General features: G+C 45.6%; 1 protein-coding gene and 1 long non-coding RNA gene across 5 annotated transcripts in view; both read left to right on the top strand.

Annotated features, from left to right (window-relative positions):
* LOC122434410 overlaps window positions 1–1,856 on the top strand; it is a 67,624-nt gene extending 65,768 nt beyond the window's left edge. For both annotated transcript variants that reach the window (XR_006267368.1, XR_006267369.1), the window contains exon 3: window positions 1,663–1,856. This is a non-coding gene — a long non-coding RNA (uncharacterized LOC122434410). The remainder of the gene's footprint in view (window positions 1–1,662) is intronic.
* A 1,284-nt stretch (window positions 1,857–3,140) lies between these two features.
* The window catches only part of SHROOM2 (shroom family member 2), a 60,016-nt gene continuing 50,808 nt past the window's right edge, over window positions 3,141–12,348 (top strand). The window contains exons 1-2 of one of the 3 annotated variants that reach the window (XM_043457750.1): window positions 3,141–3,416; window positions 4,903–5,022. In XM_043457750.1, the coding sequence (XP_043313685.1) occupies window positions 3,316–3,416; window positions 4,903–5,022 (221 nt within the window). In that variant the 5' untranslated portion in view covers window positions 3,141–3,315. The remainder of the gene's footprint in view (window positions 3,417–4,902; window positions 5,023–12,348) is intronic. The other 2 variants (XM_043457749.1, XM_043457748.1) reach the window with 2 other exon arrangements.

Below are 12,348 nucleotides of genomic sequence, written 5' to 3'. Positions count from 1 at the left end.
CCACAGTGTGGGAGACCTGAGTTCAATCCCTGGGGTGGGGAAGATCCCCTGGAGAAGGAAATGGCAACCCACTCCAGTATTCTTGCCTGGAAAATCCCATGGACGGAGCACCCCAGCGGGCTACAGTTTCTTTTTCAAACTGAGATTAATTTTGGTGTGTACCTGGTGGAAAAGGTTTCAGGGAACCCTCCTTAGGATGGATAATTTGATTTGGAAACTAGACAAGCCAGTGTTTTGCTAGTCAACACCATAGCTTTTTTAGCATTTACATGGAAAGAATACTAGGCTATATTAAAAGTGACACTTTAGGGACTTCCCTGGCAGGCTGCAGAGAGAAAGGCCCCACCCAGCCTGCAGGACTCTTTGAACTATCTGAAACAGGGGGAAAGAAATGCAGAGATGTTACTCACGGTCATCTTTAGGTTGCGGGTTATTCTACTAGTCCATGGAATTCTCCAGGCCAGAATACTGGAATGGGTAGCCATTCCCTTCTCCAGGGGATGTTCCCAACCCAGGGATCGAACCCAGGTCTCCCGCATTGCAGGCGGATTCTTTGCCAGCTGAGCCACCAGGGAAGCCGTTTGTTGTCTTATCGGCCTTCTAATTTTTAAGTGTGCCACGTTTTCTACAATAGGCGTATTTTTTCTTTAAGATTGTCTGAGCCGCAGTAGCCACTGGAGTACAAAGGATGTCTCTCCTGTTCGCTCGGGTGACCTGTCACACTCTTAGTTTCCCGGTGGGCATGGCTTGGACTCAGCCCCAGTGCATTTCCGGAGCTGCTGGAGTTCAGAGTTGCCCACACGGGGGCGGGCGTCAGCACCCCCTGCCCTAGCCAGATCGTGGGTCTTTTCTCCCGAGCCTCCCTGCCCACACGGATTCGTGCATCTCTGGGCTGAGCTATGCCAGCCTCCTCCCTCCCGGAAAGGGGCGTCCTTGCAGGTCTCCCGCAGCCAAGCTGGCTTGTGTCCGACTGTGGCCCGTGTTGGGGGGATGTGTTCCTACCATGGCACCCGGGTCCACTCCTGTTTGATGTCTTCTGGGGGCTCTGCATCCCCGACAGCTCAAGGGCACTTTAGCTTCGGTGTGGGTCTTCCCCAGCTATACACATGAGGTGGTTAACCCCGAGCAGGTATCCCTTGCCCCCTCACATTGGGGCGTCTTGTTTTGACACAACCTGTGGCCCGTGCCTGGTGACTCAGACGGCAAAAGCATCTGCCTACAATGCAGGGAGACCGAGGTTCGATCCCCGGGATCGGGAAGATTCCCCTGGAGAAGGGAAATGGCAAACCCATGTCAGTGCTCTTGCCTGGAGAAAATCCCATGGACGGAGGAGCGTGGTAGGCTTACAGTCCACGGGATCGCAAAGACTGAGTGGCTTCTCTGGCTCACTGGTGACCTGTGCACCCCTCACGGCCCCACGCTGGCAGGCTCCCGGTGGTTGAAAGCCACTCAAATGTTTATCTTGTGTAGGAAGAAACACAAGTCTTCTACGGAGATGAGCATCTTGTATCTGCCCCTCCTGTGTCTCTTCCACCTGGGGACTCTAGGTGGCACCAGCGCAGCGTTTGGTCCCCTGCGTTTTGCTGCCTAATCTGGTCCCAATAACTGTGATGCTGGAGATCAGCTCTCAGCCAATGAATGGCCCTCCTCTCTCTCATCCAGACAACCCCAGGGGCCACCTCCCCGGTCGTCCAGTGGTTGAAGATCTGCCTTGCAATGCAGGAGACGCCGGTTCGAGCCCTGGTCGGGGAACCGGCATCCCACGTGCTGTGCAGCGAGAAAGCCCGCACGCCACAACTAGACGGCCCGTGTTCCCCACGGGATGCAGTGAAGATCCTGGTGTGCCACAACCAAGACCCGATAAATAAATGTAAAAAAATAAATAAATTCTTTTTTTTTTTTTTTAAAGAAAAAATTAAAAAACCCTGCCGTTTTAGCCACCAGAGGGGCTGACAAACCATCTGAAAAGAGAAAGTCGTTCGGTTGTGTCCGACTCTTTGCAACCCCATGGACTATACAGTCCATGGAAAATTCTGCAGGCCAGAATACTGGAGTGGGTAGCCTTTCCCTGCTCCAGGGTATCTTCCCAACCTGGGGATGGAACCCAGGTCTCCTGCATTGCAGGCGGATTCTTTACCAGCTGAGCTATCGGGGAGCCTCCCTTGATTCCCAAATATGTTTACTATGCTCTAGGGAAGTCTGAAGATCTGACAAGAGCACACACATTTTAGGAAAATTTCACTGTCCCCAAGTAGCCCCAGTTCCTTACTTAAAGCTTGTGGGTACCACCCTTTCCACTGTGCTTTCATTCGTTTTTAAAAGCCATAATTAGTACTGTGACCGTTGGCTGTGTCTTCTCAAAGTAGAAACATGTATCTATGTCTAGACCTTGTTGTTTAGTCACTCGGTCGGGTTTGACGCTTTGTGACCCCATGCACTGTAGACCACCAGGCTCCTCTGTCCCTGGCATTTGGAGGCAAGAATCCTGGAGTGGGTTGCCATTTCCTCCTCCAGGGGATCTTCCCGACCCGGGGATCAAACCCAGGTCTCCTGCATTGCAGGAGGATTCCATACCAACTGAACCACCTGGGAAACCAGTGTGTAGACATACTTGGATGTATTGTGCTGCACAGATCCTGGCGTTTTTTTTAGTTTTTTTTGTTTGTTTGTTTTGTTTTTTACAAATTAAAAATTGTGGCAGCGCTCTCAAGCCGTTTGTGCCGTTAGATAGTCTGTGAGTGACATTTTTTCCAACAGTATTTGCTCACTTTGTCTCCTGTGTCTCACATTTTGCTAATTCTCAGTCTTTCAGACTTTTTCACCATCACATTTTTTACGGTCTCTGTGGTCAGTGATCTTTGATTTTACTCGTATTCCTACTAGGACTCTGAAGGCTCAGAGGCTGGTTAGCATTCTTTTAATTTAAAATAAGATCTGTACGTTGTTTTCGTAGACATGCTATTGCACACTTGGTAGACCCCAGTGTAGTGTAAACACAACTTTTATATGCACTGGGAAAGCATTCATGTGGCTAGCTTTATTACGATATTTGCTTCATTGTGAGGGTCTGGAGCCCAACTTAGAATCTCTCTAATATAGGTCTGCCTATATTATCTTTTAAAATAGGATGAGAAACATTTACTCCTCTCAGGGTGCAGGTCTGCCCCAGGAAAACCAGCTCCTTTCCCACTCTTTCCAGTTACAGAGTTGCGATAATTTACCACACGGTGTAAGGCCTATTCTTTTCCGAGCCTCTCTTTCCTTTGCTTGCAGTCTGTCTAGCTTTCTCCCTTGGTTAATTACCTGTGAAGGAAGATGAAAGACGTTCTGGATATTATAGCACAGAAAAAGCCGTCTGAAAATGAAATTCACGTGGCCAGAAGCTTCCTTACGAGGATCTTGAGAAACTCTATGAGGTACAGTCTTGGTTTTACAATCACTTTACTCCCGAGGTGTGATGGATTCATCCGTTTTATGCTTCTGTTCGTGGGCAGTTATCGTCAAGTCAACACCTTCTGCATTTTTGCCACCCATGGATATTTTTTTTTTCTCCTCGTTAATTATCTGAGTCATCAGAAGGTTTGTGTTGTAAATAACTTTCTGAGTTTTCGTTACTGTTTGTTATTGCATAAGAGTCTTTATTGTTCTTGCCTGTTGGAAAGAATGTTTGACATCCGTCAGGTACTTAGAGGCTCAGTGTCCCCTTTAGCTCCGATCTGAAGTTGCCCGTGGCGAGGCTAGGTCAGTCCTAAATTGCAGGAGGAGGAGAGGCAAGTGTGCACCGTCTCCTCATGCAGCAGCTTGCCCTGGAGGCTCTGTGACGTTCATACGGCGGCTGCACGGATTTCCAACACCTGGGCAGGTGTGGTCAAACCCTAATAAGCCGTCATGGATGGTGGTGACCGTGGCGGGGGCAGGGAAGTCGCCTGTGACATTCAGAAGCTCTGGCAGGAATGGACTGGAGGCCGCTGGTCTAGGGCATGGTGATGCCCACAGTGGGGACCCTTAGATGACTTCAGACACTCTGACAGGCTCAGGGCAATATGTGTCCACTGACCCCCGTTAGGGCTTCCCTGGTGGCTCAGACGGCAAAGAATCTGCCTACAATGCAAGATACCCGGGTTCAATCCCTGGGTCGGGAAGATCCCCTGGAGAAGGAAATGGCAACCCACTCCAGTATTCTTGCCAGGAGCATTCTATGGACAGAGGAGCCTGGCAGGCTACAGACCATGGGTTTGCAAAGATTCAGATACGACCAAGTGACTAACACAGAGACACACACACACACTCCCCACTGACTACAGGACAGTCATGTTCACTTAAGTGAGTGGATAAATAAATGCACCCAATCCTGTGACACCCAGCTCGAGCTTTGTGCAGCTCACGACTTCTCCTCAAGGAGGCCAGGGGTGTCTGCAAAGTTGCACTGACACGGGCAAGACAAAAGATGCTGCTGTGGTGTTTGGTGGGGAGACGGGAAAGGGAAGGCAAGATGTATGTATCTACTTACCTCGAAGAAATTTGGAGGACTTCCCTGGCAGTCCAGTGGTTACGACCCAGATTCCAGGGCAAGGGCTGTGGGTTTGATCGCTGGTCAGGAAGCCAGGATTCCACTATGCCAAAAAAAACAGTTTGAAAACATGTTTAAAAAGAAACAATCATTTTGGCATCCTGAGGGCCAGTTTGCACCTGGGAGCCAGTGATTGTCTCTCTGCGCTCAGGTCAGTTCTCCAGTAACGAACCTGTCCCAGGAGTGCTGGTGCCCAGATGTTAACGGGAAGTGCCCGACCACGATGCTGTGAATCACACGAATGATTTCTGCCTCTCATTCCTTTCTTGGCATGAAGTGGTCCTTGGTGTGACGTCCCTGAGTCGTGTGCATCCTTTTTTTTTTCCCTCCAGGAGGAATGAGCTGAGCTGGAGGCCACACTCCTGGCATGCCACCAAGTTCTCCAACAGCCACTCCGAGGCAGCTGCACCTCTGTTCCCCTGCCCCTCTCGGCCGAGCCGGTACCACGCCAGGTAGGCACACCTTCTGCCTTCTTCCCCCTCTCCTCCAGGGGTTGGGGAGCTGCTTTCTCTTTCTGCCACACTGCTGACAGCCCTGCCCTGTCGTCACCACGCGTTTCTTTCTTTTCCTTCGTGTTGCAGTGCAGCTCATTTACCGTAGTCTTCATTTCAGCTATGCAGCCTCATGAGTCCCAATTTTTCGAGATGCTACTCCCATCTAACGGGCTTCCCATGTAGCTCAGCTGGGGAGAGGATCCGCCTTGCAATGCAGGAGACCCCGGTTCAATTCCTGGGTCCGGAAGATCCCCTGGGGAAGGGACAGGCTACCCACTCCAGTGTTCTTTGAATACAGGAGACCCCGGTTCGATTTCCTGGGTCGGGAAGATCCCTTGGAGGAAGGATAGGCTACCCACTCCAGTGTTCTTGGAATGCAGGAGACCCCAGTTCAATTCCTGGGTCCAGAAGATCCCCTGGGCAAGGGACAGGCTACCCACTCCAGGTTCTTGGAATACAGGAGACCCCAGTTCAATTTCCTGGGTCGGGAAGATCCCTTGGAGGAAGGATAGGCTACCCACTCCAGTGTTCTTGGAATGCAGGAGACCCCGGTTCGATTCCTGGGTCGGGAAGTTCCCCTGGAGAAGAGATAGGCTACCCACTTCAGTGTTCTTGGGCTTCCGTGGTAGCTCAGCTGGTAAAGAATCTGCCTGCAAGGTGGGAGACTTGGATTCGATCCCTGGGTTGGGAAGATTCCCCTGGAGAAGGGAAAGGCTGCCCACTCCAGTATTCTGGCCTGGAGAATCCCCATGGACAGAGGACCCTGGCGGGCTACCATCCATGGGGTCACAGAGAGTCAGACACGACTGAGCAGCTAAGCACAGCACACACATACTCCATTGAGAGTTATTGTAAAATATTGGCTGTGTTCCCTGTGCCATACAATATATCCTTGTAGTGTATTTATTTTATCGTTTGTACTTTACTATCCTACCTCTATCCTGTCCCTCCCTCCTTCCCTCCACCAACTGGTAATCACTAGTTCATTCTGTATGTCTGTGAGTCTGCATCTCTTTGTTGTTGTTTATTCCGCATATAAGTGACATTACGCAGTATTTGTTTTTCTCCACTTTAGTTCATCAGACATAATGCCCTCCAAGCCTGTCCATGTTGATACGGATGGCAAAATTTCATTCTTTTTTTATGGCTGAGTAGTATTCCATTGTGTGTGTGTGTGTGTGTGTGTGTGTGTGTGAGTGATATATACCACGTCGTCTTTAATCTATTCAGCTGTTGATGGACTTTTAGGTTACTTCCGTATCTTGAGCACTGTAAATAATGCTGCTATGGACACTGGGGTGCATGTTATCTTTTTGAATTAGTGTTCTCATTTTTTTTGGGGGGGGGGAGGGTGTATACCAAGGGGTGAAATTGCTGTGTCCTATGGTAGTTCTCTTTTTAGCTTTCTAGGAACTTGCATGCTGCTTTCCAATGGTGAACAAGGGTTCCCTTTTGTCCGTATCCTCACCAGCTTTTGTTATTTGTTGTCTCGTTGATGACAGACCTTCTGACAGGTGTGAGGTGATACTTCATTGTGGTTTTGGTTTGCATTTCTCTGATTACTGATGCCGAGCAGATTTTCGTGTGCCATCTGTATGTCTCCTTTGGGAAAATGTCTATTCAGGTCTTCTAACCATTATTTATTAATGTATTTTTGGCCCATGTGCGTCGTGTGGGATGTTAGTTCCTCAACTGGGGATAGAACTCTCCACCCCGGCAGGGGAAGGGCAGAGTCTTAACCACTGGACTGCCAGGGAAGTCCCTTCTGCCCATTTTTTAATCAGGTATTTATTTTTCAGATAGAGTTGGATCTGTTTATTTTTTACATATTAACCCCTCATTGGTCGTGTCATTGGCAAATATTTTCTCCCACTCAGTAGGCTGTCTTTTCATTTTGTTGATGGTTTCCTTTCCTCTGAAAAAACCTTTCATTTTAATTAGGTCCCGGTTGTGTATTTTTGCATTTCTTTACTTTGCCTTAGGAGGCAGATCCCCAAAAATACTGCTACAATTTATGTCAAAGGGTGTTCTGCCTATGTTTTCCTCTGGGAGTTTTATGCTTTCTGGTCTTAAATTTAAGTGCTGAATCCATTTTTGAGATTTTTTTTTTTTAATACCGTGTTAGAGAATGTTCTAGTTTCCTTCTTTTGCATGTAGCTATTCAGTTTTCCCAGCATGACTTACTGAAGAGGCTGTCTTTTCTCCACTGTATATCCTTGCCTCCTTTGTCATAGACTAGTTGACGATAAGTGTGTGGGTTTATTTCAGGGCTCTCTATTCCGTTTCCTGACCTATATGTCTGTTTTTGTGCCACTGCCATACTGTTTTGATGACCGTAGCTTTGTAGTGTAGTCGGATACCTCCATCTCTCTTCTTCTTTCTCAAGGTTGTGTTGGCTCTTCAGGGTCTTTGATGTTACTATGCAAATTTTAGAATTGATTTGTTCTAATTTTGTTAAAAATGCCATTGGTGTTTTGATAAGGATAGCTTCGAATCTGTAGATTGCTTTGAGCAGTATGGTCATTCTAACAGTATTTTTCCAGTCCATAGTATATATTTCCATTCTGTGTATGGCATTTTCAGCTTCTTTTGTCAGTGTCTTATGGTTTTCTGACTATAGGTCTTTTACCTCCTTGGTTAAATTTTTTTCCTAGGTATGTATGTGTGTGTGTGTGTGTGTGTATATATATTTTTTTTTTTTCTCCACACTGGGGGGCACATGGGATCTTGATTTCTCAACCAGGGATCAGACACACACCCCTCACAGTGAAAGCTGGGACTCTTAAGCTCTGGACCACCAGGGAAGTCATGGTACTTAATTCTTTTTAATGCAGTTTTAAATGGATTGTTTGCTCAGTTTCTCTGTCTGATGGTTCATGGTTAGTATGCAACACATTTCTTTATGTTAATTTCATATCCTGCAACTTGACCAAATTCATTGATGGTCTTGTAGGAGTTTTTTGGTGACATCTTTAGGATTTTCTGTGTATAATATCACATCATCTGCAAACAGAGACAGTTTTACTTCTTTCTTTCCAGCTTGAATTCCTTTTATTTCTTTCTCTTCAATTGCTGTGGCTAGGAATTCCAAAACTTTGTTGAATGAAAGAGATGAGAATGGGCATCCTTGCCTTGTTCCTGAAATGCTTTCAGCTTTTCACTGTTGAGTATAATCTTTGCTGTGACTTTTGCATATATGGCCTTCATTATGTTGAGGTACGTCCCCTGTATGCCCACGTGGTTGAGTTTTTATCAAAATGGATGCTGAATTTTATCAAAAGCTTTCTCTGCATCTCTTGAGATGATCCTATGGTTTTTACTCTTCAGTTTGTTAATGTTGTGTATCCCATTGGTTAATTTGCAGATATGGAAGCATCCTTGGTATATCCTGTGATAAATTCCACTTGATCATGGTGTATAATCCTTTTAATGTATATTTTGATTCAGTTTGTGACTGTTTTATTGAGGACTTTTCATCTATGTTCATCAGTGATACTAGCCTGTAGTTTTATTTTTTGTGTGTGATATCTCTGTCTGGTTTTGGTATCACAGTGATGCTGGCCATGTAGAATGAGTTCAGAAGCATTCCTTTCTTTGCAATTTTTGCAATTGTTTGAGAAGGAAAGGTGTTAACTCTTCTATGCATGTTTGGTAGAGTTCACTTGTGATGCCATATGGTCCTGGACTTTTGTTTGTTGGGAGTTTTTTTTTTTTTAATTAGATTGAGCAGCTAATTGTTGCTGCTAATTAGTTTGTTCATATTTTCTACCTTCTGGTTTGATCTTGGGAAATTGTATGTTTCTTGAAAGTTTTCCACTTCTTCTAGATTGTCTGTTTTATTGCAATGTAGTTCATATAATTATCTCATAAGATCCTTTGTGTTTCTGTGGTATCAGTTATAATTTCATTTCTGACTTTACTGATTTTGGGGTCCTCTTCTTTCTTGATGAGTCTGGCCAAAGGTTTATCAATTTTGTTCATCTTTTAAAAAATCAGGTATTAGTTTGATCTTAGTGTTTTTTAGTCTGTATTTCATTTATTTCTGCTCTAATCTTCATGATTTCTTCCCTTCTACTATCTTTGGAGTTTGTGTGTTCCTTTTTGTAGTCCCTTTAGAATATAGGGTTAGAATATTTGAGTTTTTTTGTTTCCTAAGATAAACTTGCATTGCTGTAAACTTCTGTCTTAGAACTGCTTTTTCTGCATCCCATAGATTGTGGATTGTTATATTTTATATGGTGCCTTTCTTGACTTCAGAATGATGTTCCTTTTCTGATGAGAAAAGTCTATGGATGCATCATTACTGGGACAATTCTAACTTTTTTTTCACTGAGTAGGCAGATGTATAATACTTGGAAACAAACAAAAAAAATAAAACACCAGGAGAAAGGATGGGCAAGCATGCTCTCTCATTTATGTCGTCTAATTGATAGATCAGTTTTGGCCGAATCCCTTTGAGCCAGCTGAGTGGGATGGCTGTGCACGTCACCACCCTTCTTTAGAGATGTTTACGTGCAGATGAGAAGGCGGGAGTCACTTACGTGTTGAGCAGGTGTATTTTGCCAAAGCTTCCCAGGGGATTCTGTACTACACCAGCACCCTCTCTCCCAGGTTGCTTTAAACCAGGGGCCTTCACAGCCCATGTGCCAGGCTTGGGACCAGCCTTGGAGGCCTGGTGGTTTCTTGGTGACTGTGAGTCAGAGGGCCTGAGAATTGTGAGTTGGTAGAAGGGGGAGGGCTGGTCAAGCTGGCTTATCTGGAGCCCACATTTCAGGGTCAGAAGGGCAAATGCCACCCCCAGACAGCACCATGGGGGTGTTGGCTGGGAGATGCTTCTGCTGGCCACAGGGAGCTGACCAGTCATCTCGGTTAGTGGCAAGTGTCCTCACTAGTCCCAGCTCAGTAGTCACTCAGTTGTGTCTGATTCTTTGCGACAGGAGTTTGCTCAAACTCATGTCCACTGAGTCGGTAATACCATCCAACCATCTCATCCTCTGTCATCCCCTTCTCCTCCTGCCTTCAATCTTTCCTAGCATCAGGGTCTTTTCAAATGAGTCAGCTCTTCACATCGGGTGGCAAAAGTATTGGAGTTTCAGCTTCAACATCAGTCCTTCCAATGAACACTCCGGACTGGTTTCCTTTAGGATGGACTGGTTGGATCTCCATGCAGTCCAAGGGACTCTCAAGAGTCTTCTCCAACACCACAGTTCAAAAGCATTGATTCTTCCATGCTCAGGTTTCTTTATGGTCCAACACTCACATCCATACATGACTACTGGAAAAACCATAGCCTTGACTAGTTGGACCTTTGTTAGCAAAGTAATGTCTTTGCTTTTTAATATGCTGTCTAGGTTGGTGATAACTTTGCTTCAAAGGAGTAAGTGTCTTTTAATTTCATGGCTGCAATCACCATCTGCAGTGATTTTGGAGCCCCCAAAAATAAAGTCTTCCACTGTTTCCACTGTATCCCCATCTATTTGCCATGAAGTGATGAGGCCGGATGCCATGATTGTAGTTTTCTGAATGTTGAGCTTTAAGCCAACTTTTTCACTCTTCTCTTTCACTTTCATCAAGAGGCTCTTTAGTTCTTCTTCACTTTCTGTCATACCTCACTACTCTATTAGAAGGATGATGGTAACAGCCAGTAGTGTGCCTGTGGGGTGTGTGCAGAAGTGCATGTGTGAATGTGTACGTGTATTTGTATGTGAGTGTGTGTGTGTGCACGTGAGCATATGTGTGATAATGTATGACTGTGTGTGTCTGTGTGTGTATTCGGAGCTAACATAACTATCTCAAAGTCAATTTTTGACTATTAATAAATGACTGCTGTAAAGGAAAATGCGCCTTAAATAGAATATTCCGGGGACTTCCCTGGTGGTCCAGTAGCTAGGGTTCCGAGCTCCAAGATCCCCAGGTTCAATTCCTGGTCAAGGAACTAGATCCCACATGCCACAACTGAGTCTTGGCATGACACAGCTAAGGAGCACATGGGCCGCCACCAAGACATGCCCAGCTAAATAAATAACTACAATTTTACCTATTTACAGCCATAAGAGGTGGTAGTATTTGGAGCCCAGGGTACTTTTGAAAAACCCAGATTATCATCCCAGTGTTAACACTTAAGTAAAAAAGTGGGCCTCAGAGTGCATTATGGCAGTGACTTCATGTAATAGGATCTCCATGAAGCCCATTTGGCTGTTTTTGACCTAAGACACCCAGGTGCCCTGTGGAAACTGCACTGAGCTTTATTTCTATCTGCTTGGACTTAGAATCTCCTGGAAAAATCCACTCAGGAATGTGGGAGACAGGATGGAGAGAAACGTGCTCCATTTCTGGTAGGGGACCTGGTCTGTCCTCCGAGGACATGGTGTGGAGCCCAGTGTTTATTGGCCGCCGCCCCCCCCCCAGTCATGTGACTTAGCCAGCTCACACTCTTGTGTCTTTCCCAGGGTCACACATTTTTCTTTATCATCTTGGTTCCTCTCCAACCTAAAGGAGATGCAGTTTTGTTTTGTTTTTTTCACCCTTCCAGCTTTGTTGAGCTTCAATGAAGCACTTTACATGCCTGGATAAGTAGTTTCACCGTTGAGAGCTTTAAGTATGCAATATTGTCCTATCAGAAAACAAACTGCATACCTGAGTCTTAAAATACTAAAAAAATGTTAATGATCATCTGAGCTTTCAGTGAGTGGCAGTCCTTTTGCAATAGTCAACATGAACGGTCACAAATCACCATGAGAAATAATAATGAAAAAAATTTGAAATACTGCAATAATCTTTAAAACGTGGCAGAGTGAACGGTGTTGGGGAAAATAGCACATGTAGGCTTTCTTGGTGCAGAATTGCCACAAACCTTCAATTTGGGGGCCAGGGAGGAAGCACTATCCGGAAAGTGCAGCAAAGTGAGGAATGGATGTAATTTAATATTTGGGTTTTGCAAATATAATCTTATCTTTGAACTTGCCTTTTTAAGTTGAAGATCCTTCTCTTTTTGATGGCTTTCCTCGTGCTTGCAGTGCATAGCACAAATTATTTCATGCACTAAACCAGAGGCTCACGAACTTGTTCTGCAATGGGCCACATACACTTTCTAGCTGGTGGGCAGGTGTCTTTGGCAACTGCCCAGCTCTGTTTGGAGCTGACACACAGCCATGACCATCTTCCCCTCAGGCTCTATATTTATGAGCACTGAAATTTGAATTTCAGATCGTTTTTATGGATCATGTGGTACTCTTTGAATTTTGCCCTCTCCCCCTACTAGAAAACCTAAAAGCCATCCTTAGC

The sequence above is a fragment of the Cervus canadensis genome, chromosome X (assembly GCF_019320065.1).
Source record: "Cervus canadensis isolate Bull #8, Minnesota chromosome X, ASM1932006v1, whole genome shotgun sequence".
Classification (NCBI taxonomy): domain Eukaryota; kingdom Metazoa; phylum Chordata; class Mammalia; order Artiodactyla; family Cervidae; genus Cervus; species Cervus canadensis.
This window is presented reverse-complemented; position numbering and strand designations above follow the sequence as displayed.